The sequence below is a fragment of the Mus pahari genome, chromosome 6 (genome assembly GCF_900095145.1).
Source record: "Mus pahari chromosome 6, PAHARI_EIJ_v1.1, whole genome shotgun sequence".
Classification (NCBI taxonomy): domain Eukaryota; kingdom Metazoa; phylum Chordata; class Mammalia; order Rodentia; family Muridae; genus Mus; species Mus pahari.
The window spans coordinates 17,114,726-17,141,184 of NC_034595.1; the positions used below are offsets into that span (position 1 = coordinate 17,114,726).

At 53.8% G+C, this 26,459-nt stretch overlaps 1 protein-coding gene across 2 annotated transcripts in view; it reads left to right on the forward strand.

The window, feature by feature from the left end:
* The first annotated feature begins 2,989 nt into the window (after positions 1 to 2,989).
* The window catches only part of Col27a1 (collagen type XXVII alpha 1 chain), a 120,586-nt gene continuing 97,116 nt past the window's right edge, over positions 2,990 to 26,459 (forward strand). For both annotated transcript variants that reach the window (XM_029539894.1, XM_021200052.2), the window contains exons 1-5: positions 2,990 to 3,493; positions 9,291 to 9,361; positions 12,519 to 14,254; positions 20,185 to 20,238; positions 23,638 to 23,691. In XM_029539894.1, the coding sequence (XP_029395754.1) occupies positions 3,438 to 3,493; positions 9,291 to 9,361; positions 12,519 to 14,254; positions 20,185 to 20,238; positions 23,638 to 23,691 (1,971 nt within the window). In that variant the 5' untranslated portion in view covers positions 2,990 to 3,437. The remainder of the gene's footprint in view (positions 3,494 to 9,290; positions 9,362 to 12,518; positions 14,255 to 20,184; positions 20,239 to 23,637; positions 23,692 to 26,459) is intronic.

Sequence of the window (26,459 nt, forward strand, 5' to 3'; positions counted from 1 at the left end):
AGAGAGAGAAGCAGTCCGATCTGCCCAAACTCAAAAGACCTCCGGAAGATTGAGTTCCAGGAACCTACATTCTGCATGGGGACAGGGAAGCCCAGATGGACACAGTTCAATCTTTTGAGGCCTCCGATAGTTTCCTACCTGTCTTTGAGGCTGTTAGGTTATTGACACTAGCATTGCATTTAAAGGCCACACAGGGGAGACTTGGAAAGGACTTGGTGCCACCACGGGTCAGTGAGCTGTCTGAGGAGGTGTGTCTTCTTGCCTGGACACCTGTGTCCTCACAAGGAAGAGACCTGGAGACTACTTTCTTTGCCACACACAGTTTTCAAGTCCAGTCTGCAACCCATCATATGTTCCTATGATTCTTCCATGGAAGATACCCTCTCTCCACAGCACATCCTACATCTTTCATGATCTAAATACCACCTCCTCCTGGGTGCACTCCTGGGTTTCTACTTATCCTCTAAATCAGCTTGACAATTTGATTGATCCGTGTGTTTCGTTAAAAGCCCCCATCACAGTCTTCCTTTATTATCTCTGTTATCTTTGTACTATTGGCAGAGGACAAGAACAGGAATACCTCATGATGCGGTGAGTGTGAAGTCACCCATCCAGGTGCGCCGCTCTACCATAAGTTGCTCTTTCTGATTTGTATTACAGTTTATATGTGTTCAGAATCACGTGCAACTTCTTTGTCCCTACCTATCAACAGTGGCTCACTTCCAGAGCAGAGGTTTGCATACTGAATACTGTAGGGGCCCTTTCCCCCTTTTTGTTTTACAGCTTCTTTGGGTTGGAATATTTGGAGCACTGTTTCCGTCCCAGATTCCAGGCTGGCTATGTGGTTACAGAGGCAACAGGACAGTGACAGCACTGTGATGTGCGGATAAGTGTGGCTGCGAGTGGAGCAGCTACATCAGGTGAGTGTTGAAGAAGGACAAAGGGGTGTTCGACAGCAGCAATGGGCAAGAAGGAAGCCTGGGCAGAAGTGACAGAGTCATGAGATGAGAGTCAGGTACTGAGTTCAGTGGCCCCTGTACCATTTACCAGCTTGATAACCTCCTTTCAGTGTAATTGCATATCTCTTTTCCCATAGCATAGAGGCCCTTCAGTGTGGAAGAGGAAAGATGCAAAATATTGCTGGTCATCAAGTCCCTCCGTAATGGACATAAATGTCGAAGAGTGCCACACTCGCTAAATAAGTGAGATACCCAACACTTAAATGCAATGCTTTTAAAAGTCTCTAAGGCAAAAAAGAAAAGAAAAAAAAAAAGCCCATGAACGAAATACCAAAAAAATGTAAATAAAGACAGGATGTGCCTGGCACAAAGTATGCAGCTCAGAAACACACAGCAGCTGTGATTGGGCGGGGAGTACCTTACCTTCGAAGCTGTGAACTTAGGAAAATTAGAGAAAGACCCGCGGCCCTTTCTCAGGCACAGACACGGGCAATCAGTGCAGAGCGTCGGGTGCTCTTGCGAAGGAAGGTGAAGCACTCAGACTGGAGGCGAGGGGTGCGCGGGGACCCCAGCAGCCCCGGGTGCTCTGCCCCCTGCAGGATGCCTTGCACAGCTCGGCGGAGCCCTCCCCCACTCCGACTTGGGACTTTTCCGAAAGTTTGCTGAAACCAGACACCTTGCTTGACCGTGCCCGCGTGCAGCCGCGATTTAAAAGGCCGCCTTCAGCGCCCCCCTCTCCGCCCCCAGCGGAGACTTCAAAAGGGCCGGCGTCTGTCGCGGCCTCAGCACCTATGAGCCACCTCCCGCACCCGGAGCTCGAGCTGGAGCCGGAGCACGCGGAGTGGCCGCGGCTGCAGTGCAGGGGGACCGGGCTGGTGGCGCAGGCCCGCGCTCCCATGCTCCTCCCGGCGCCGTTGCGCCCCGTGCGCCTTTAGGGAAGGGGACTGCACCCCCGCCCCCGCGCCCGGGGCTGCGGGGACCCATGACCACAGATGCCGTTAGGCACCGGCCTAAGAACCGACCGGCCAGCGTCGCACTTAGGGACCAAGTAAGTGCCCTGGGACTCAAAGAACTCTGGGCGTTTGGAGTGCGCAAAGGTGGATGCATGTGCTGTAGAGGGTGCAGGTCCTGTATGCACGCCTGTGGTTGCTATTCGCAGAGGGTCGTGTGCAAGCGGGGAGTGTGCACTGGGGAGCTGCATGGACTGTGCATGTGGGAGTGTGTGCGCTGTGCATGTGCATTTTGTGCGGGTGTGAGCACTCGGGTGGCTGCCTCTGGGAGCATAGCATCTGAGCTCGCCAGGAATCCAGACATCCAAAGGTGTTTCGCGGAAGTTCAGTACAGTGCGTGGCTGTGTCTGCGTGTGAATGAGTGTGTTTGGAGTGTGCCTGCGGGAGAGTGTGTGTGCGCGCGCTGGCCAGTAAGTGAGTATGAATGGCCTTATAGAGGCCAGAAGCTAGAGATTTAGTCTCAGGGCTGAGCCGTGTTCGTGAGTTTGAGAATCTGCCTGGGTGTCAGAGGGTGCCCCGTGGGATCCCGGGGAGTCTCTGGTCGGAGAAAATGCAGGAAGGCCGAACACATTCAACACGCTTACCCACAGCGGTCCTCCACGGAGCTCTAGGGTACAAGAGTTTCTGTTAAGAGTTGGCAGTTAAGACAGATGGTTGTCGTGGAAATGTAGATACCAAGTCAAGGTCCCAACTGTGTTCCTGCATCTCTAGGATCCTTTCAGGAGTAGAATTTTCCCCCTTCCTCCCCCACCGCCCGCTATCGAGGAGTCTTAGTGTCATTAATCGTAAGTTCCTAATCTCAATTGCGAGAGATCCCTGAGTAGCCAGGAGGATCCCCTTTTCCATGAGTCTGTTTTGAGATCTGGGGGTGGGATGTCCCCCTCAGGATGGATAGGTAGACGGTCGCGCAAGGCAACCGATGCTGCATCCCTTGCTGCGTCCGGCAGGGGGCAGCAGTTGGCAGCAGAGGGCGGCCCGGCGCGGGGAGGAGAAGAAGGTGGAGAGCTGCGGCGGGCCGAGACTTTAAATCGCCTTCATTTCCCCCAAATCCTTCCTTTTCCTCTCCTCCCCCAGGCCGGCGGGGAGGCAGCTTCCACCGCCCTCCGCGCGCGCTCTCCCGGCCTTGCTCTGCCTCCAGAGACCGCTAGCGGCCCGCCTCCAAAAGTTTGATCATCTCTCTCTCTCACTCTGCCTTTTCTTGCTTCTTCCTTTTCGGTGGAAGCAGAAAGAGCGAGGCAGGGGCGAGCGCGGCTCCGGCAGTCTGGGACCATGGGCCTGGCGCGGGCGACCGCGGGGCTGGGGCCGTGCTGTCCGCCTGCTCCGGCGCCCCTGGGCGCAGGGCTGCGCTGGGGGTGCGCCGGCAGCGCGCTTTGAGCCGGCCTGGCGCGGCGCGGCGGGGGGCTGGCGGCCCCATGGGGCGCGCCCACACTTGCCCCCCGGGCTCGGGAGCATGAAGTAGGGGCCTGCCATGGGCACGGGATCCGCGCGGGGGGCCCGAGGCACAGCGGCGGCAGGACGCGGGGGGTGAGTACAATTCCAGGGTTGCCCCCATTCAGCTTCTTGCGCCTCGGATGTGCACAGGAGTCTGTGGTTCCCCGCCACGCCAGACGCTCGCAGAGTAACGTCAGCTTCCTGTAGCTTCCCGCCAGGCGGGACGCCAAGGGTTAACAGGGGCTGCGCACCCCAGGCCAAGCTCTTTTGAGGCTAGGACCAGCAAGGGAAGGTCCGCGCAGAGCCAGACCAGCGATCGGAAGAGGGGTTTGTGGCAGTGCTCAGAGTGGCAGGCAGGGGGCAGGGGGCAGGGGCCGGAGGAGGGAGTTTTGGTGTCAGCAGGTCGCAGGCTTGCATGGCTTTAGTTCCACTGTTGTGTGAATCAAGTTTGTCCGTCTTCAGGTCCCTGGCTCAGCCTCTGGTTCTGCACGTTCCTGCATTTCCTAACCTCTCTGCCTATGAATGTGTCTTCTTGGGTCTGCGTACCTCAAACTTCCCAGCTTCTCCCGAGAAGCCTGCAGTTCCTGTCCCTCTCCCGAGTAAGCAAGGAGTGAGAGCCAGCTTGTGGGAGCGGAAAGGCCCTGGGAGATCACCAAGTCCAACCTCCTTGTACAGATGAAGGAACCGCGGCCAGAGAGGGGCCGGGAATCTCCAGGGCGGGGCCCTGCACACAGCTGGCACCCCGCGGTTGGGATTCCCAGCTTGTGCAGAAGTTGTAAGAGTGAGGGATTCAGTCACTATGTGTGGGTGTGTGTGGGAGAACGCGGTCCAGAGGAGCCCTGTGGACTACAGCTCAGGCACAAGGCTTGCCTTTCCATCCTGCTGAGACTCTAGGGCTCCCAGGAGAGGTTGGCCTGAGTTATAATACCGCCCACCCTCTCAAGAAACGCCCCCTTTGAGCTGGAGCCAGGGTGATGAGGCCCCCCTTCTTTTCCATGTCTTGGAAAAAGCTGGCTGTTTGAGATTCCCCCACTTCCCCCACCACACTCGTTCGTATACACGGGGCACTAGTGAGCACACTGGTGACTCATTTTCTCCGGAAGACCCTGTGCCAGGGCAGATGCCAGCGGTTGGGCAGTGTGGTGGTGCCAGGGAGCACCCCCCTGCCCTAACGGGGCCAAAGCTTGAGGAAGGCAAGCAGTACCAAAGCCTGCCTGCCCTTCTGGCCATACATCCTCAAGCGTCTCCCCACCTCGGCTGCTTCAGTAAACCTTCCAGCTTTGCCCTACAGTGGCTCCTCCCTTGCTTCTACATTGAGAAGTCCTCCCTCCGGGGCATCCATATGCCCTGTTGCTCTTGGGTGAACACTGGGCTCTGGGATCTTCGTTGAAGTAGCCTATTGCCCATGCCTTCCCTTGTCTCTGCTTGCAGCCCAACATACTTCCCTGATATCTTTTTGGCAGGTTTTTTTTTTTTTTTTTTTTTTTTTTTTTTTCTGATCTCAGTGCCCAGGGACCTTCTAGATGTCCCCATGGCCTGGCTTGGTCTGACATGCAGAGGAGCCAGTCCTGGGCTCACTTCAGTGGAAAGCAGACTTTGGAGCAGAGCAGAGGAACCTAGAAACAGGCAGCTTGAATTCAAGTCCTCTATACTGGAGTGTGTGCTTGGCCAGGCCTGCCACCTCTTCTCCTTTTTACATTATAAGGTGAGCTCCAGCCCTCCCAGCTGGCAAGTGTCCTTGAAAGTTGAAGAAGCGTGCCCAGGAAGCATATAGTAAATGTTCAATAAACCACAGCTGCTATTTGTATCAGAGCTTGCTGCTTTGTGAATGAGTGTGATTCAATGGGAAAATTCTGGACTGTATCCTGTCCAGACAGATGACCTATGTGTGTGTGTGTGTTCCCATGGAGGAGGTGGAAGGTGTGGAGAAGGACCTGGGTGTGGCTGTCTTGGGCACACAGGGTCTGGTGAGGCCACAGAGGCAGGTGGGACGGGGACAGACTCATGTCCTTCCCAGCCAGCCCTGGCATCACTCAGTCTGTGGTAGAGCAGCTGGGGACAGCATCCACACATCTGCCATCCTCCGAGGTTCCTATGTCTTCTGGGCTTGGGGACCTTGCGCCTCCCTGAATGCTGAATCTGGGGTGGATTTCCGAGTCTCCTGTGTTTCCGGGAAACCGGTAGGAAGGGAAAGCCACACAGATAGAAGGCAGCTTCTAGCCCAGTCTCTGGACGGGAACAACCCCAGTTACTCCCTGGAGGGTTACGTGGTCAGAAGTTGTGTCCTTTGTGGCTCACATCTGGGAGCTGTCCTTATGAGTTGATCTTTCAGATACCCTGGAGCCCCTCCATGGCCAAGCCAAGGTCTGTGAAGCTGTAATGAAAACAGAAGCCAGGGAGAACAAAGCCCGCGCGCGCGCGCGCGGGAGCTCCGTGAAGCCACCAGCATTATTAACAGTAGCCTAAACAGCACTGGAACAGTAGTCACACTGCCGGGCCTCCTCCCTTCTGCAGCCAACTTTCCAGGCTGGAGCTTACTCACATAGATGGCTCCAGGGCTCCTGGTTGCATCTCTACTCCTGCTGAGAAAGCTGAAACTCTGGTCCCCAGCAAGTAGCAAGTCTCTAAAAGTGTTCACTTTCTCCTCTAGGGAAAACAAATAAAATGTAGGCCTGTTTTGACTGGCTGTGTGGCTTTGGGCAAGTCCCTTCTCTCTGGGCTCTTGTTAACCATCTCTTCAAAAAATGGCTAGGGATAGAATCTGGTCCCTAGGGATCTTCGAGGTCCTTCTCTCACTGAGATGTACTGGATACTGGGAAGTTTATGCCTCCAGTATGCAAAGAAGCCCAACCCCAGAAAATGGGCTGCATTTGTGACAGTTTTCTGGGGCTTGGCCTTAGGCAGCTGAATGGTACAAGACAATGGGGTTCTGTCTCCAGGATCTTCCTTCTGACCACTGAGATCTTAGTAGTGTGCTCTAATCTAGCCTCTAAGGTGCCCATAACTACAGACAGAGATGATCTAGGACACATGTGGCTCTCGTGCCTTCTCTCTCACCTGGTTTTCCTCTGTCATTTGGAAAAACATCCAGGACAGGTGCATGTGATATAGCATTGGTAGACTCAAGAAGGGAGGACAGGTGCCCAGAGTCGGGGGCTCGGCTTCTTGACTGTGGAACTTCTGGGAACTTTTGGGATACAGGCCTGGTGGGGAAGCCATCTAAGCTTGGATGCAGTGGCTGGTTCTTCTCCATGCTGCCTGGCTGCTGTTTTCTTAGCATGTCTTCCTGAATGGGGATGTAATATGGGAAACGCACAAGGTGCCCTTGAAGGGAAGCTCCTGCCCTTGCTGGGGTACAGGCTTCTCTGTCAAATCAAACTAAATAGCCTGTGCCCACTTCCCAGGGCCACTGAGGCTGCCCGTGGCTTTTGAGATCCAGCCGTAGCAGAAGGCAAACTCCGTGTGTCTGGGCACTCTTGACTGTTAGTAGTTTATCCTCAGCTAGTGAGACAGGGGACATCTGGCCCCAGGAAAGAGAAGATTTCCTAGCAATGACCAAAGACTGGAAAGGGCAAGGAAAGGCCTGGAAGAGGGTAGAGCCAGGGAGGCAAGCTTTGGAAAGATACTTACACGTAAAGAGTCCTGCTACCTCATGTGGTTCCCCATTCACCATGCAGACATGTGACATCTTTACTGTCACCCATGCATAGGCCTGCTGGAGAAGGCTTCGGGGCTGTATTAGTCAGGGTTCTCTAGAGTCATAGAACTTTCGGATATGCTCTATATAGTAAAGGAATTTATTGATGACTTACAGTCTGCAGTCCAAATCCCAACAATGGTTCAGTAGTAGCTGTAGATGGAAATCCAAGGGTCTAGCAGTTGCTGAGTCCCACACCGCAAGAAGGTGAAAGAGCGAGAGCCAGACTCCCTTCTTCCAATGTCCTTATATGGTCCCCAGCAGAAGGTGTAGCCCAGATTAAAGGTGTGTGCCACCACACCTTTAATCCCAGATGACCTTGGACTCGGAGATCTCCCTGTCTTAATCTTCTGGATTCAATCACCACTGTGTCTCAAGATCTCCATACCAAGATCCAGATCAGAAACTTCTACCTCCCAGCCTCCAGATTAGGGTCACTGGTGAGCCTTCCAATTCTGGATTGGAGTTCATTTCAAATACAACCAGGAATAGCCACTACAAGGGCTATCCTCAGCATCCCAGAGCCCTTTCGCCTAGTCACCCTCAGGCTGCAAGTGACTGAAGACTTAATTCAACCCTATTTTAAAAAGGGTTCACTGGTCATCGCCCGCTGAACAACCTCCAGGTCCATCAGCATAGGTGTGGTGACATTAACAATAGTTTTCTCATCCTGCCACTCTCGAGTGGTCATGGGACTTCTTACCTCACACACACACACACACACACACACACACACACACACACACACACGAGAGAGAGAGAGAGAGAGAGAGAGAGAGAGAGAGAGAGAGAGAGAGAGAGCCTACAACATCTCTAGACAGCATGCCTTCTTTCTAAAAACACAGAGGCCAGTAGAAGATCCTACGTCTTTCCAAATACTTCCCCTGGTGGCCGACAGGTACCAGACCGTATGCATCTATCTCACTGGCTATTCCCGAGTCACATGTGCCTTTCCCAACTAGTCACTGTGTGATCTGTATTCATGCAGTGTCTGAACTCCACGGGTGTGTGAGCCCGGTGGTGTGTTGCAAGTGCCGATGTCTTGCTGGCTCTTGATTATAACTCCTACTAGATTTGAAAGTTGGGAGACCTGGCAGGGAAGGAGCTGAGACTGGACTTGCAGACAGTAGCCCTGGCTTTCCTGTACTGCCCTGTCCCCCAGGCACACACCAGCTTGGTTTTACTCTTGGAAGAGGAACCTGGCCAGTGTGCCCCAGCCAGAGCCCTTACCACTTACCACTCACCACTCACCCAGCTCAGCTTCCAGTTGCCATCTCTGCCATCTCTGGCCACGTGCCCCAGCCTTCCCTCTACCCTCCTGCAAGTCAGATGCCCTGAATGGCTTGGGTGTCCTAGTGGCTGCTCCCACAGGAAGGCGAAATATAATCCTCACCTCTGCCTATCACGGCAATAGCCACCGAGTGAAGCTTTAAGCACTCTTGGATGCCGCAGCGGGGTGGTAGCGGTGGGGTTACAGCGACCGGTGAGGGAGGGCTTCTCTGGCTGAGCCTGGGGCAGTTCTTTAATGCATGGGCCGATTTAATCTCCACATCTGGTTTGCAAGCAAAGGTGTGTCAGTACGTGCTACATAGGACCAGAAGAGTTCAGAGGGGTTTAGTGAATCACCTGGAGTCACACAGCCTGGAAGATATAGGTAACTAGGTTTGCTCCTGGGGACACCTGGCTTGGCTCTGCCCCCAACTCTGTTTTCTTCTCTCATAACAAAGTGTGATGAGCTGCTATCTGAGCCCTGAGAAGGGGGTCATCTCTTCCTCTGGCACCTTGAGGACACCGGCCATCTGAGCAGACTTTGTATTTTCATCTGCCTTTTATCTTTGGCTCTGTTATCCAGAGCCTAGGGCCTGGGGAAGCTTTCCCTGAGCTTTGGAGGCTGTAATGCAAATGGAGAGGCCGAGCAGAGGGGACTGGACTCTAGTCGCCCAACATCCCCGCACAGGGCTTTGAACCTGTGAAGAGCAAAGCTGTGTTGGTAGCTTGCTGGGGTGCTGGGCTGGGGCCTTGGATCAAGAGCCACTCTGATTGACTCTTGAAGGCTATGCCTCGCCTCTGGACTCTAGGATGAGACCAGGATGGGAGGGCACTGAGCTAGGCCATCCCTCGTGGCTCCCTAGCCAGATCTGGGTGTGAGGATGGAAGCTAATGCTGTGTGCATTTGTGTCTGCCCGTCTCTAGGGGGTTTCTCTTCACCTGGATCTTGGTCTCATTTGCCTGTCATCTGGCCTCCACCCAAGGAGCTCCTGAAGGTAATTCTCTCTTTTCTTTGTCCAGTGGGAGACAAAGGAGGGCGGAAGAGAACTGGAGAACTCAGGTTGCAGCAGACATCCACACCATTAGCTGGAATGCACAGGATCAGTTTTCCCATCCAGAGAATGGAGCCAACCATGAGCCCAACCCCTTGGCATCTGTGAGGAGTGCGAAGGGTTGCATGCAGGGCTGACCCCGTGTTCCCAAGAGTCTGATCTGAGTGCCTCCTTTGCTTCAGTCTGGTGGGTTTCTTGAGAGCAGCTGCTAGGAAACACAAAGGCAACATTGTCTTTGCCCTTGCCTGGCATCCCTTGGCTTTTGTTGTCCCTGGGGAGCTATCCCGAATCGAATCGACGGGCTAGCCTCCTCACTCCCCGTAGGAACTCAGACTCTCCCAAATCTGTGCCAAATGGGCATCTCTTAAGTGAATTGTCCTTCCCTTCTTTGTGCCTGCCACATTCTGGGGCAGACAACAGGCACCTCAGGAGTCCCCATGGCCTGGTGTGGCCACTGGGTGGGAATTGTACCCCTGGGAGGTAAGGGCTATGCCCGGAAGGGACTTTGCTACCCAGCAACATTTGTTCATGTGTCATATTTTCCAAGCTTGTGGAACAGCTGTCCAGAGTCCTGAGTCAGGCAGGGGGTGGGAGCGACCGGAGCTGCACCGAGCCAGGTTTATGTAATAAAGGCATCTTGCTGGAGCCAGCTGGCCAGCCCCTGCACCCTGGCGCAGGCCCTCGGTTCATTCCGTGTCCCCTGCCTCTTCCTCCCGGTGGGATTCTGCATGGGACTGTGCTTTGCCTCCTGACTAATCCAAATAGCTTCAAAACCATGTGGGGTGATGGCTGGGACCCCGAGCTTGAGTCCCTAGGTTCCAGCCCAGCTGTGAGTCGCACAGCAGCCTGGGTAAGTTACCATATCGTAAGCCTAATCTGCTGGCACACATCTGCCATCCTGGCACTTGAGGAAGAGGCTGGAAGCTCCCAAGTTCCAGGCTTGTATGAACCATGTAGTGAAACCTTGCCTCAGAAATCCAGAGGGTTATTAGCTCTAATTTGTGTGTGTGGCGCAGCTATCTAGGCTAGTTCCTGCCTTCAGGGTGGTTGAGAGAAACGGATACACGGATGCATGAGCACCGTAAGCATATTCAGTTGTGTTCTTGTCAGCTGTGATTTCATTCATCTGAAAGGTCTAAGGAGCACCGTCTTCTACAGTGGGTGGAGACTTCAGGGGTCACTGTGCTTTAACAGCTTCAGGGGTTTCCCAGACACTGGCTGTTCATCCACTTTGAAAGCCATCTGAGGATGAATGGGGAGTAGCCCGGTGTGATGCCCGGCCCGGCCCGGCCAGCTGTGTCTCTAGGGTTGGCCACCTGGCAGGAGGCCTGGCATGTAGAGAAGGATGTAGGGGTGTGTGCCAAGAGCAGGCCTGAGAAATGTCCTAGCACTGTGGGGTGTGCAGGTGGCTTCCCTCCCCTGCTAAGTGGCTCCTCCTGCTTGAGGTTGTTTATAGTGAGCAGATTTTATGATAAGAGGGTCTTGTGACAAAACCCACTAAGATCTGCTAAGAGAATCATAAGTAATGTTTTGCTTTAGCTTACAGTAGGGGATTGGCAGGTCTGAGAAAGCATAGGAAGGAGGGACTGTGGGTGACATAGAAGGCCCTTGGCTTCTACAGAAGAGAGTCTTTCTATAAGTCATCATGAAGCTATGGGTATAGCACCCTGGGGTGCAGAATCGTTAGGACGTTGGAAGCCTATTATGCTGTCTGAGGTTTACAGGCAGAGAAACTGAGGCTCAAGGATCAGGAAGAGACTCAAGCAGGGCTTGGGTGAGGATGAACATGTGTAGGTGCTCCTTATAGTCCCATCCTTTGGCCTATCCACCTCTGCCCATCTGTACATATGTCTGTCTTTCTCTCCATCTTTCCATCATCCATCCATCCATCCATCCACCCATCCATCCAATCCATCCATCCACTCACCTGTCTGCTCATGGTTTTCAGCTGAGGACCAGTTAGATGTCACGTGCTGGATTCAGGCTCCAGCATGGTCTGCATTCTGTACATGGGGCAATAAGGAGAGAACATTCGACATGTATCATTAAAGTCTCAAGGCTTCTGACCCAGACGCCAACCCAGGCACTTGATGACTCCGGGCAGAGGTCAAGGTCAGGGGACAGCCTTTGTAGAGACTGGTAGCTCAGATAGCTGAAGGTGATCCGATAACTCAGAGAAGTAGGTCAGGATGCCTTTCCATGAACATGGGGCTACATGGTGTGAAAACTTGGTCTCTAAAGCTCCCAGAAGATTGTTACATCTAACACATGCCTAGAGTTTGGATCACTGAGTTTTTCTGCCTCAAGGATGGTTGAGAGAGCCAGGTTTCCATGCATGGAGAGCACATTTGAATTTGTTCTTGTCAAAACCCTTCTTTTGCTCTGGAAAGCCCCATCAAAGTAACTACTAAGGATGAGAATGGGCTAGACCATGGACGGATGGCTTGGCTAGAGACGGGAGATTGCATGGGTACCTTGGTTTTTTTCCTCTGTGCTTTCCAAAGCCACCCAGGAGGAAGGTTCAGCAAAGTTTTTAGCTCCCTCTGAGAGCAGAGCCCATTTCCTCAGCCCACTCCAGCCAGAGACCCAGGGTGGGAAGTTGTGCCTCTGAGGAGGTGGTGAGACCAGCTAGACTCCCTGAATGTCCCCTGAGTTCTAGCACTTCCTGGAAGTAGAAGAGAAGGGTGTCTCTCTGGCTTTGAGGTGTCTGGTGAACATCATTATCTTTGGTGACAGTGGTTGTCATTTGAAAGTACTTATTGCTAGTCCTTTTACCAAAAAGCATTTGCTAATCTCACTGTCCTTTTGCAATGGGTCCTATGCTATGACCCCATCTGACAGATGGGAAGTCTGAGGCTCTATGGCCACAGGGTTAGGAGGTACTAGTAGAGCTGGGATGTGGTTCCAGGAAGGACCCGGGAGGGCAGGCAGGAGCTTGAAGCCTGACCCTGGGATGCAAGGCTGCAGTCTGTCACAGGTGGTTGCAATGTGACACCTCAGCCCTGGGGTAGGGCTCTGTGCAGGGAAATGAGCCTATTACCAGGTGGCTGCTTGTAGCCTGCTGGAGCAGGCTCTTACCATCTTCTCTTATCCCTCCCAGATGTGGATGTCCTCCAGCGGCTGGGCCTCAGCTGGACGAAGGCCGGGGGTGGCCAGAGCCCCGCACCTCCTGGTGTCATTCCTTTCCCATCTGGCTTCATCTTCACACAGCGGGCCAAGCTGCAGGCCCCCACATCCAATGTTCTTCCCACCACCCTGGGGCGGGAGCTGGCGTTGGTGTTGAGCCTCTGTTCACACCGTGTGAACCATGCCTTCCTCTTCGCCATCCGCAGCAGGAAACACAGGCTGCAACTGGGTCTGCAGTTCCTCCCTGGCAGGACGCTCGTCCACCTGGGGCCTCGGCAATCTGTGGCCTTCAACTTGGATGTGCATGATGGGCGCTGGCACCACCTGGCCCTAGAGTTGCGTGGCCGCACGGTCACATTGGTGACAGCCTGTGGGCAGCACAGGGTACCTGTCCCACTGCCTTCCCGTAGGGACTCCATGCTTGACCCCCAGGGCTCCTTTCTCTTGGGGAAGGTGAACCCCCGTGCTGTCCAGTTTGAAGGTGCACTCTGTCAGTTCAGCATCCACCCTGTGGCGCAGGTCGCTCACAATTACTGTGCCCACCTGAGAGAGCGGTGCCGACAGGTGGACACATATGGTCCCCAAGTGGGAGCCCTCTTTCCTTGGGACTCTGGCCCAGCCTTTGCTTTGCATCCTGAACCAGCCTTGCTTGGCCTGGGGAACCTGACCAGAACCCCAGCAACCCTGGGGGCCAGGCCTGTAAGCAGGGCACTCGTAGTGACTACGGCTCCTGCCGTGCCCACCAAACCCCTGAGGACTGTCCACCCAGACGTCTCTGAACGCAGCCCTTCCCAGACCCCACTGGCACCTGCCAAACAGTCGGCCAGAAAAACACCTTCCCCCTCCCCTTCAGCTTCCCTGGCTAATTCCACCAGGGTTTTTCGTCCAGCTGCTGCCCAGCCACGACAGATCACAGCTACTAGCCCCACCAAGCGTTCCCCCACCAAGACTTCTGTTCCTTCCCTTTCAGTGTCCCCCATGAAAACTCCCCATGCAATCCCGAAAACAGGTGCCCCTTTAGTCACAAAGCCCGTTCCACCCACCCAGAAGCCAGCACCCTTCACCTCCTACCTAGCACCCTCCAAAGCCTCTAGTCCCACTGTGAGGCCTGTGCAGAGGACTTTGATGACACCCCGACCTCCAGTCCGCAGCCCCCAGCCCCTGCGTCCTACTACTGGCTTATCTAAGAAGCCCACTATCTCCACTGTCACAAAATTTAAGTCCAAGACGACCAGTGGGGCCGGCCAGTCGGTCTTGGCCCACACCAGTGTCCCTAAAACTCTTCAGCAAACTGTTTTGTCCCCGTCTCCTGTTTCCTATCTGGGCTCTCGGGCACTGGTTCCAGCTCTCCCTCTTTTGGGTGCTGGAAATCCTAGAACGATGCCTCCCACACATGACTCTGCTTCAACTCCTGCCGGAAGCAAGAAATTCACAGGACGGGAAACCTCCAAGAAAACCAGACACAAGAGCAGCCCCCGGAAGCCCGAACCTCTCAGCCCTGGGATGTCAGCCAGGGATGCCTCACCAAGAGACCTGACAACCAAGCCTAGCCGACTGTCCACCCCAGCCCTGGTCCTTGCCCCAGCCCACCTCCTGTCCTCCAGCCCCCAGCCCACCAGCAGCAGCTTCCCTTTCTTCCACCTGCCGGGCCCTACATCTTTCCCGATGCTGACGGGGCCTCCAGGCTCCAAGGGAGACTGTGGCTTGCCGGTAAGACTGGGTAGGGTCTGCATGCTAATTGGTGGATATGTGGGTGGCTATGGGACAGTTTGGTTCAAGAGAACACCCCCTGGGAAGGGTGAGGGAGAGAAGAGCTACCGGGGGTGGGGAGCTAGTTTGGGCCCCAACTCCTTGGCCTTACTGTCTTAGCAGTCACATATCCTAGGACAGAGTTGTGAGCCTTTGGGGCAGACTTGGTTAGCAGTCCCTGGGTTTTAGCTAACTCAGGTCTAAGGTAATTTGCTGCTAGCCCAATGCAAGGGTCTGGTGGCTTTTGGAACACCACAGATGACAAGCCTAGGTCACCAGAGCGAGCTGACAAACAGCTTCTCCTGTGGCCCTGCTGGCCCGGGCGCCTGTCTGGGAGAAGTGACTTCTGGACAGAAGTCACGGATGAGTAGCCTGGGATGTGTTTTGATTGGCACATGCAGCATTCTCTTTATGAAATCTAGTAGTTACTGATGATGTTGAAAAAGTGGGATGGGTCATAGGAAAGCCTAGCCCATTGGACTCCCCTGGAGGGTGGGAGGGGTGGTGGCTCTCCGGTGGCCTCTGCTCACTGTGGTCCTCACTTTCCAAGCTTCCCACCTGCCCTTCCTCTTGGTATGCTTTGCTTACCTGGGTGGCATCCTGGCTTGACTATCCAGCCCTAGTTAGGGAGTCGAGGATGAGGAAGGACCTCCTGGGTTGGGGAAAGCAAGGAAGAGACAAAGAAAAGACATTACACATGCAGGGGCTTGCCTGGGACTGCATCCAGAGCCAACTGGCTGAAGGCCAGTTCATCTAGGCAGGGAGTTGAGGGATGGGGGTTCTAGAAGGCTCAAACCCCTGCTCTGACCTTGGCAATGGCCACAGTACAGTGGTTTCTCTCCCTCAGAGCCAGGTCTCCCACTGGGCTTTGGGTTTGAGTCTCAGGCACCTTGCAATGTGGAGACAGTGGCAGATGCTGGGACTTCCTGGGTCTTGCAAACATGCTTAATGAGTTTTAATAATCATTAGGAATAATATTTACCCAGCCTGTCTCCAAGGGGACAGAGTCTGCTCATTATAACCATATTTCGAAGCTTATGGAAATAGTGTGCATTACTCTGCAGTTAGGTCAGCGCTCGGCTCAAGTTTCCACTCTCAAATCGACAGTCTGGAGTCAGGGATCAAAGGACCTGGAGAACAAGACAAGGAACCTTCACACCTGCCTGACCCTGAACTGGGTGCTCTTGGCTCAGACAGCTCCGCACACCGAGCTGTGCACTCTAGGACCCTGGAGCACAGGGTTGGAGGGAGTGAAGTGCCCTCTTGTGACAAAGAGTCCTGGTCTCTGGCTGTGTGGTACACCACAACTGAATGAAGGAAGCCAACCACCCTCTCCAGGCCAGGAGTGGAGAGAAGACAGGGCCACGTTTTGGGGTGTGTGGAGGGATGTGGAAATGGAGTTAGTGGGAATATGAACACCCATCCTTACCCTCTCATGTCTCCGACCTGAGCACAGCGGAGGGGGGCCACGCTTCTTGGGCATGGCGATACTACAGATCCAGGTTCAAATCCTGATTCTGCCCCATACTTCCTCTGAGCTGGCTATGTAACTTAGGGTAGTGGCTTCCACCTCTCAAGTAGGGATTTGTCATAGGAAGGAAGCCTGTATGACTGTCTCCTTGAGTACCAGCTAGTAGGGAAATCTCTCGATCTTCTCAAGGGCGGGAGTCCCTTCTAGGATCAGCGGTGGAGAACAGCGGCTGGGGGGGGGGGTGTTATGGTGGGAGTGTGTCATGATCCTCAGGTAGGGTGAGGTCCCCTGCAGAAGCCGGGGGGGGGGGGGGGGGTTTTTTTTTATTTTTTTTTTTTTTTGAGGAACAGTTTTCATTGTGGAGCCTGGGGGGGGGGGGGAAGTTCTCTAAGCCCAGGATCTGGTTCCCAGAACAGCATGGAACCACACGTTCAGGAGCCTGCCGGTCGCAGCTAACGCTTGTATCTCTTGTGTCCTTGGGGAGATCAGGCCAAGCCATGAGCCGCATTCCTCAGCGGAGATCTCTGGCATCAATTTGATCCTTGCAAAGGCCAGGTTGTCCCAATTCCCAGGCCAGGATCCTTTAAGTCAAACATAACTGCCCTGTCAAAGGAATGACAGGGTTTTGTGGACTTAAAAAGCATGCATGCTTTTGCATTCTGAAAAATCCCAGTTTTTTTTTGTTTTTGTTTTTGTTTTTTTTTGTTTTTTTTATTCTTAACCCAAGTGGTGGTAAAATTCCTAGTTGCTTTGTGCTGTGTGAACTCGGGCAGATCACTCAACTTCCCTGAGCTGTAGTTTCTGTGGACTGGGGATGCAGTAAGACTTAAGGCTCCCTAGGTTCAGGAGGAAGTTTCTGAAGGTCTGGGTAGCACAAGAGAAGCCAGCAGGGGCTTGCAACCAAAGCTGTTACCTGTCAAACCCAGGTGACCTCCAGGTGGAAGGGACAGGAAAGGTGTTACCAGCGCTTTTCAGAACTGAATCCCTGAGCCTGGCCTACGTCACAGGCAGAAGGGAAGGTACCACTTTCCCTTCGAGCAACCCCTTGTGGGCTTCCAGGTTGACAGGGCCCCACCAGAAGGAGAGTGAAGAAGCCAGGGATGCAGGCTTTGGAAGTTGGCTCTCAGGGAACAGAGGGGCTCTAGGGGACCCAAAGAGTCTGCCCAGAGTGTACACATGGACTCAGACAAATGGCTTCTTAAACTCCCATTTTTCAGCTGGACATGCTGAGACTGGAAGCATGGAGAGATGTGGTCACTCATTCTGGACCACATAGCTGGGTTCCCAAGGAGATGTTACATCCCAGCACAGAGGCTGGGGTCTCTGCAGACATCTATGGTCTCATCAAGGAACAGGCACAGAATAGGGTCCCAGGGACCAGGACGTCATTGTTTAGGCCACCCAACACAGAGCAGTGCACTCAGGCCTGTTCTCGAGTCTCCTAGGACCCAGGCCTGTAGAATGTCTCCCTATCTGCTGATTGCCAGGCACAGATGCCAACAGGTCCGACACTTTGTGTAGGGCCCCACTGCATCTGGCAAAAGGGGGTGGAGGGGTCTTGTTCGAGAGCAGGATCCCCGTGGACTGGCTACAGGAGGTCAGGACACCAGGGGAAGCCTGCAGGGCTATTTCATGTTTCCATGGCTCTGTGTTTGTGCGTGCACCGTGGCCCAGGCCTCCTGCACTCTCTGGACAGAGACAGGCCTGCGGCCCCTGCCCCTCCCCCACGCGAGCCCTCTCAGAGGCCTCCTTGTTTCCAGTGTGGAGTGGAAAAATCCCACCCCAGCTCATGATTCATTGGGCTCCCCCGCTCAGGCTGTGGGCCTGGAAAGAAACAGCCACGTTTTCCACTGTGCAAAGGCAGTCCTTGCTCTCAGATGGAGCAGAGGGACCAGGGCACCCACCATTGCCCAAGCCAACAAAGTGAACACTGAGCCTGGCAGGCGCATGGCTGCAGCTGGGCTGGGTGACTGTGGCCCAGGTCCCTGGCTGGTGGGCTGCAGGTGGTGGCTATGTCTCATCTGGATGGCCATCTTGACCTTACCAAGATGTGCTATAGATGCTGAGTTGGCCCCGGGGTATGCTGCATAGACGTGATAGATGAGGTCAGATTCTGGAAATGGCAGAAGGATACCTCCAGGCTTTTGCAGTTGGAACCTCAGCACGGCGTGACTTTCTGGCCAATGGGAACGGTCTCCTTACTCGCTTACCTGATAACCCCAACTTCAGTCCCCTTATAACTCAGAAGATGCCAGCACCTGGAAGGAGGGGCGTGTTCCTTTTCCAGGTGGCCACAGCAGGGAAGGGATTTAGGACAGGCCACATGGTTAGTCTGGGACAACTGTCCAGCACCGACTGTGAAGAAGTTGTCCAGGGTGGCCCTGTCCTTCTCTTCTGTGCTAGCTGTGTGGCCTTAGACAAGGTGCTTTGACTCTCTGATCTGTCCCTGATTTTTTTTAACCCATTGGAAGGGCTCAGGATTCATCCAGCTGTGCATTTCCCTCCAGTTGTGGGTCACCTGCCTGGGAGAATTGAGCCAACTGAGGAGGGCCTACTGGAAAAAGACACTACTCTCCCCAAAACAGTAGCAAGGGGTGTGTGGCTTAAGCTGCTGAATGGGGAAATCCCAGGGGTTTTGCCTTGCAGAAATAACAACTCATGCTATTTGAGCATCAGCTTCATGCCAGGCACGAGGATTAGCACGTTTTATAGATTATCCGTGGCGACGAGCTATTATTATCCCCATTGGACAGCCATGGAAACCCAGGCTTGGTGAGGGAGCGAAAGCCGCTGGCGTACAGCCACCTCTGAATGGCAGGGTGCTGTGCCTGTGTGACCTCCAGCCTATGCTGCACCCTGTGCCTCTGGAGAGGAGGACGGTCTGGACCCAGTCCCAAATCGATGTAGGCTGGGTGGAAGGTACTGTCAGCTTGGCTGGGGCACCCAGAGGCTCAGAGCAGGTTGGGACTTGCCTGCGGCCACATGGTGCCCCTTCTTCCTCTCATAGGGCTGTCCAGTGACCAGTGACTAACTGGTGCTATCTCACTGTCTGGATCTGCGTTATGAATCTCAGGGACAGAGAGCCCCGGAGTGTTCTCAGGCCAGCGTGCCAAGCCGAGCCAAGCAGAGTCGAGCTGCCCAGTGTGAGAGTGCGATCCATTGCCAGCCAGAATGAACTCAGTTTTTAAACACTGATTCTAACTCGGGAAGGGCAGGGAAGCTGGAATCTCGTGGATGGTTATTTGAAACAAATGAATTCCCAGGCATCACACTCCTAGAAAGCCTGGCTTCCTTTGAGGGCTTTGGGCTCAGTCTCTTGCATGCACGTTTGCTAATCTCATTTTCTTCTTTGGGGTGAAAGAGACGGGTCATTAGTTACCATATGCATTTTAAAGGGAGAAGCTGAGACCCCGGGCAGGAGGAAGTCCCAGGATGCTGTGCAAAAATCAGGATGCAAACAAAGTTAGCAGCCCACTGCCTGCTTTCCTGTGAAGGGAGCAGAGATGAGACCATGCAGGTGTATATCTCAGTCACTTCACAGCCGGGCCTTTCTTGGTGTGAAGTGAGGAGCCATTAAATGTTGTTGAACAAGGACGTGCCTGGGGGTTAGCCTGGAAGACTGGGGCAGAGGGAGTTATAGGGGTTTGTTATAACTTCTTAGGGAGCTGCAATGATGCTGGACCCCACGGGAACAGATGGGCATTTCAGTGCAGGCTCTGGGGCAGATGAGGCTGTAGACACATAAGACCTCTTGTCTTTAAGGAATCATACAAGGACCTTTGCCCTTACACAGGCCAGGCTGTCAGTGGCCACACCCAGCTATGAGTGGCAGCAAGGCCATTTGACCCCCAAGCTCAGCTGTTTCAAAGCCCCCTGCGTGTGCCCTTTGTGCTACATGTCCCTCTGTGGCGCAAGGATGCTTGGTGTGACCTTGGCTGAGTCCCTTCTGCGCCCTGGCTCTGTAGAGAGCTTGGCTGAGCTCGGAGTTTGCCTGCTGTTTTGTGTTATCAGACATTTGGCAGAGCCCTGGGGGTAGGATGACTCATTTTCTATGTTAGTGCCTTTGAGGGGACTGCCATTTGCTGAGGGAGCCAGGCTTCCCAAACAGACACTTCCCCAAAGGGGAGAGAGAGAGAGAGAGAGAGAGAGAGAGAGAGAGAGAGAGAGAGAGAGAGAGGTCAAGAAGGCTTCCTGGAAGAGATGACACTCTAACAAGTTAGTTGAGTGATAAAAGACAAGGCTTCACCAACTGGGAAAGAGCCCGAGAACCCCAATAAGCATGGGTCCCCCAAGGCAGAGAACTCAGGAAATTCCTCTTCATAGCTGTGGGATTTCTGGACAGGATTGTTGATTGACTAATGATTGTATTTTTCTGCTATACCTCTGCATTGTCTCACGCTGTTCTTGCTTCCTCTTCAAGGGTCCCCCTGGGCTTCCAGGATTACCTGGATCTCCGGGTGCACGAGGTCCTCGGGTAAGTGACAGTGTGCTGGGTGTCCTTTGGGGGATCTGGATGACCTTTAGTTTGCATTCCGTCCTTTGGGGGATCTGGATGACCTTTAGTTTGCATTCCACTGCCCATGGTGCCCCAGCTTGCTGTGAGCCACAGACCTTTTCTTGCCCCTTTCTGTACCCATTTTCCATTGTGTCTTTTTGGGGTGGACATAGTGTGTGACAATGACGACTTTGTGCCCTCCGACTTGTACTGCACATGGGAACCTAGGGCAGGGCAGGGACTCTTGAAGTCCATCTGCATAAGCAGATACTTGACCTGGAAAACCCCAGTGTGGGAGGATGGCACTCTGGGGTGCCTCTTCCCACTTCCGCCTGGCCACCGTGGCTTGTGTGTCTGAAGGAACAGTTCTGTGGCCCCAGAGAAGGGCTGAAGTCCCAGGCTAGAGTGGGGCTCAGGGTCAGCTGGATTGCCGTGGCTGCTGGAAGCACAAGCCTGAGGGTCAGCCACTTCCATACATGGTACCTGCCTGTCACTTTATGCTGCCCGTGCAGCCCCACCCAGCTGTAGCCTCTACAGAGTATGGTGGGCATCCTTATTCAGGGATAAGGTGTGACTAGCAATATCAGGACTACAGCCCGAGATCTTCCCAAATGCTGGGAGCCTAGGGTCCTCTGAGAGGGAAGACTATCACTTCCTGGCCGGGACCAATGGCACTTATATCCTTGCTCTGACTGGTTGAGCTTTCCTCATGCCAAGGGCCAGGCAAGCACCAGAGGAGGAAACTGCCTGCTACATATTTTTAGCTCTAAGCCCAGCAGTTGGTTTTAGTTATGTAATTACTTGGGCCCTGTTTCCTTCCAGACCTGGCTGTGTCTCCCCGAGCCCAGGATTCTGGAACCTTCCATCTGATTTACCTTTTCTCTTGGCTGTGGAGCCTGCTGGAGTGCATGCCCAGGGTTAGGAACTATTCAGGTGTCCGGGCCTTGCACTTTGACCCAACATTCCAGGTCCAGGCAAGCTGATCCCCGTTCCCAGACTTTGCCTGACCACCAGCCAGCTTTTTCTTAGCATCCTCTGCCAGGCAATTCTCCCATGCAAAGTCCTCTATCTGCAGCTCAGATGAGACTCCACTCCCTTTCTGCTGACCCTCCCTGTCTGGAGCTCCTCAAGCTGTTTGCCTGGCACAGCCACACTCCCAGAGCTCTGTTGGCTAACCTGCATGAACATGATACCACCAGCCTTCCCAAGCACCCTGGGAAATAGGTGCTAGAGTCCTCCTTGTTTTACAAAGGAGAAAACTGAGCTCCCCCAAAGGTACAACTCCATTAGATAAAGTCAGAGTAAATGCCAGAGGCGAGGGCTGAGCCTGGGCAGTTTGATTCCATAGCCCCCTCGCCTTCCTGCGTGTCCATTGTACTGATTTTTCTATCGGTGTGACCTGGGTCCTCACCTGGCCTCAGTAGGAGATAGGTCATCCATCTTACAGGGAGCTGTGCTGACCTTAGGGGAGTCTAGTCCATCCTTTTTTTCTGACCTCAGTTTCCTTGGAAACAAGGCCCTACATCCTGGAGCATCCTTGCAGGTTGGACGACTCTGGATATGTTTCAGGTTCTCTACCTGCCCCGCTCCGTGTCTACATTGGAAATTCCGTAGATCCCATAGCTAACAGAAGGTTGGGTTAAACAATCCTGGTGCCTCTGTGCACACAGTAGTGCTGGGCCCTGGGAGGATCAGGGCCCTACCCTAACTTACCCAGAGCCCTGTAGCCCTGTAGACTCCCTGATCCTGAAGAGGGATGGGGAATCCCCGAGATTCGCCCCCCCCCCCCACGCGTCACCGCTCCAAGAAACTCCATCTATGGAATTTATCTACTTGGCTCACTGTCAACTATGCGCCTACGAGGCAGTGGCTGGCAGGATGCAGATGGGACAGCTGTGAGGGTGTGTGTGGCACAGCCAAGGATTGAGGAGGAGAGCTGGCTGCTCTTAACCTTTTAAGCCATGCTTGGTTCGGGTGGGGCTCTGTGGGGTGGGGAGAGGGGCTCAAGGAACCTTCCTCAATGTTCCCCGTCGAGCCTGAACTCTGCCTACACCCTCAGATCCTTGGCAGACTGAACACATGAGCTTTTCCAGACTCCTTAGAGAACCACAGGTTTGGGGGTGTTCACAGGAAAGGGAGACCAGGGCCGGGGCAGGGTGCAGACTGAGTGAGGCTCAGAACCTGGACTAGGTCCTAACCTATTCTATCCCAGACTGTTGGAAGACAGGAAGGGCACACATAGTACTGTAAACTCCCCAGGCTGAGAACTCTTCCTTTCTTCGGTGCTCAGAGAAAGGAAGGGACCCAGTTCAGGAATGAATAAAAGAGGAGATGGCGGGGCCTGAATGAGACAGGCTGCAGCTGGGGATGGCTCGGAGAGGCAGGGAGGGAGGGAGCTGCTTTAGACGCAGTCAACTGAGGAGCAGGAGGGATCTGCACAAGGCTGTGAGAACTTGAGGGAGCAGTGGACCCTCCAGATGCCCCTTCCCACTCTGCCTACCTGGGGTATGACCCACCTCTGTGGGTTTGTGGTGCTGGGCTGGAAACCTGTGGATGGGTTCTTGCTGGAGGAAGTGGAGGTGAGAGAAGCTCGCTGTCAGAGGGGCCTGGAAGATGGCTTGGGTAAGAACAAGGTGTGGAAAACCAGCCTGTACCCAGTCTCTGCAGAGTCCACTCTTGCATGCTCGCCCCTCTGTAGTGTGACCTTGACCAAATCTCTTGAATGTCTGGGCACAGATTCTAGCCATGACTGGAGTACTACCTTGGAGCCTGCAGCTAGAAGGAAGGCTCTGACCCTCTGTAGGAGGGTGCTTTTGTCCCTGAGGGACCATGTCCACCCTCCATAGAGTTCCATCCCGAAGGTTCTGCTAAAGTATAATGGGAGAGGTTACTTCTGTTAGGGTAGTCCTAGGAGGTCCTCTGGAGGAGACAGCCTCTGAGTCAAGCCTTGAGGATGGGTTTAGTTTCTGAGGGTAGATAGGCAGGCTCTTCTGGATAGATGCTGGGGACAGCTGGGGCCAAGGAGAGAAAGTACCTGGAGGTTGGAGAGACTCCTGTAACTAATATAGTGTGGGCCTGAAGCTGTTGTAACAGTATAGGTCCAGGATCAAGGGGTGTACCCTGAGCTCAGACAGGTTAGGCCAAAGATTGCTCTGCCTTCAGAGCACCCTCTGAATGCTGGCCCCTGTATCTTCACATCAAGGGTGACGCATGGGAGGATGGGATAAGGCGTGGGATGTGCCCGTACAGCCCCTAAAATCCCAGGGTTCCTCTCTCAGAGGAAGCAGAAGAACTGACAGTGCTGCCTAACTGAGTCTGAGGAAGTGTGCTGCAGGCAAGCTTTTCCTCATCTTCTTTCTCCTCTCCCTTCCCTTCCAGGGTCCTCCTGGGCCATACGGGAACCCAGGCCCACCTGGCCCCCCAGGAGCCAAAGTGAGTATTATCAGTGGCTATGGGGTGGGACCTCGTGTGTGGGGATCCCATGAGGAGGATGCTTAGGGTCTGTGTGGAGAATTCCCTTCCATACTGGAGACACCCTAGTTTCTCCCTGCACCCTGCTCTACACTGGGGCTGTCTGTGCAGCACAAACAGCCTTTGGGTTTAGCTTGTGGTTGGCTGCAGAAGTGGCAGCTTGGACCTGGAACCCGTGAGATGAGAATAGGTAGAAAGAAAGCAACCCAGTGCTTCCCAGGGACAGCCTTGACCTTGAATGTCTCCTAAGGACATACATTTATGGGTTGGGAAATAGACTTTGGGGAGGTGTGGCAGCTTTGAACGGGGAGAGACATATAAAGATGGAAGGATTGGACCAGACTGATCCAGGAGAAAGGGGCCGTACTGGAGTGTGGTGCAACCTAGGGTAGAAGAGGTGGGGGTGAGAGAACGGAGACTGGAAGGAGCTGGGACACTGGGACTCTCTGGCAGTGACCTGAGTGACAGCCTTCAGACCAGAAGAGGGACTGAGATGACATCGTGTTTACAAACCTTCAGTCCAGCCAGGGATGGTCCTGGGAGATCCCTGAAAATCAGGAGAGCTCTGAGCTGGGCATGGGGGTTAGCAGAGGCTGCCACCTCCCCTAGGAGCCCCCCTGGAAAACAAGATTTGTTTCTCAAGAGACTGTCACAGCCAGGGCTTTGATGAGGAAAGAACTCCAGCCACTGGGCTTCTACATAGGGTAGACAAATAAGGTGTCAAGCTGTTGTATGGAGTAGCACCCAGGGCAGCAACATATGGAGACCCTGGAATGGTCTCCCCAAGAGAAGGGGTTGGGGAAGTATGTATCATGAAGGTAAGTGAATTACCCACCAGTGTGGGCAGACCAAGAAAAGCAGAATTTTCTGGCTCCCTAGCTTCCTGCCCATTCCCCTCCCCTTGCCAGTCACAGGGTAGCCAGGTGGATAATGCTGAGCTGTGCCTGGTCAGGGTCCAGGGTCACTCTTTGCTAAGCTGAATGCAAAGGTGAATGGATTAAGGGAGTTTCAACTGTCTGACCTGGGTCATGCAGAGTAAGCAATGAGTGACCTCTGAACCCAAGCTCTTGAGACTCTCAGAGTGCCCCTGGCTGGCCCATGTATCCCGACCCGCGGGACATAAGTTATTCCATGGTCCTCGAGGGGGATTCCAAACCTAGAGAGGAATGGGATAAAGGAAGAGACGGAGACCATGCATACTCGTCATAGTCTCATTTACTGGGTGAAAAGGCTCAAGTTAAATAGTATAGAGAGAGGGGTTAGGAGTCATCGAAAGGAAGTAGTGAAGGACGGATGGGGGCGGCTTTCAGTCCACAAGTCTGAAACTTTCAGTGATTCAACTCAGGTCCTTGACATCACTGCTCCGGAACACTGGGCGGCTTATCTCGAAGCTCCGGTCCTCCTATCAGCCCAAGATGACAGTTTCGGGCAGCTCTGGAATACTGGAAGACTCTCGTAACAATCCTTGATGTTTGTTTAGGGTTGGAGTCTTGCTCATTCCCACGAAATGGCCTTGCAGAGAGAGGGGAAAGGGCTCCTGACAAAGAACTATATGGCTCCCAGCTGCATGCTGTAAAAATGCCTGGGCTTCGGGATGCCTTCGGGATGTAGGATGCCTGGGTTTTCTCAACCTGGTCCCTGACACCCATGCCTGAGTCTTTGTACAGAGCTGCCTCAGCCCTGCCCTCACCCCAGGTCTGTGACTGTCAGGTCAGGCTGGACTGGAGTCCCTTCTCAGAAAGCAGGCAATGGGGCCCTCAGGAATCCTAGTGTCTGCTGTGTGCACCAGGTTCTAGTCAGGCCCCGTAGTGTGGATAATTGCCCCTGTGTTGGATTGCACCTCTTCCTGTAGGCATTGTGCATGTAACTTACTCAGTGTCTCATTTGGTCCCATACTGATGAAAAAGATAAGTGTGAGGGCTCTCCCCATTTACTGATGGAGAAACTGAGGCATGGGCCGATGAAAACTGGGTGAGGCAGAAAGGGTTTTTCCGTGGAGGTTTTTGTTTGGCAGAGTCTGAGGTTCCATCAGGATATTTAAAAGGCTGGGTTTGCCCTTGGCTTGCTCCCTTCTATCTGGTCCCTTGCTTGCAGGATGCTCTGCCTGCTATTCCCTCTGGCCCTTGCTAGCCCTCTTAGCAATGCAGGCAGCCTAGTCCATCCTGCGTGGTTGTGCAATGTGGCAGGAGTCTCTAACTGCTTCTCCCAAATGAAGGGTTTGATCCAGAAGCAGGCCCCTAGCAGGCAAGTCTTCCTGCCACATGGAGCTTGGGACGTGTGGACAGGACTGACTGGCTGAGCCTTGAAGTTAATCTGGGCCAATCTAATATGGAAGATGTTGGCTTAATGCAAGCACTTTCTGACTGGTCCCAGGCCATGTAGAATGTGAGTGTTCTGCTTTGGGTGTAACCGAGGGTGTGAGTTCCAGAGAAAACCATGAAATGAAAGATGCCTCTCCCACTGGGACTCCTATAAAACACCACACGCTATAAGGCAAAGGCCAGGACCCTTGCCTGGATGCTTGGCTGTGAGCACAAGTGAGTGGAAGTGACTCAGGGAAGACCAGCTGGTGAGAGACCTCAGTCTCCTGAAGTTGGCCTCATTCTGTCTCTGATCAAGTGGTGTGGTCAGATAGAGTTCCTTCTATCTAGATAGAACTGGTGGCTTGGCTGAGACAGAAGAAGAAGAAGAAGAAGAAGAAGAAGAAGAAGAAGAAGAAGAAGAAGAAG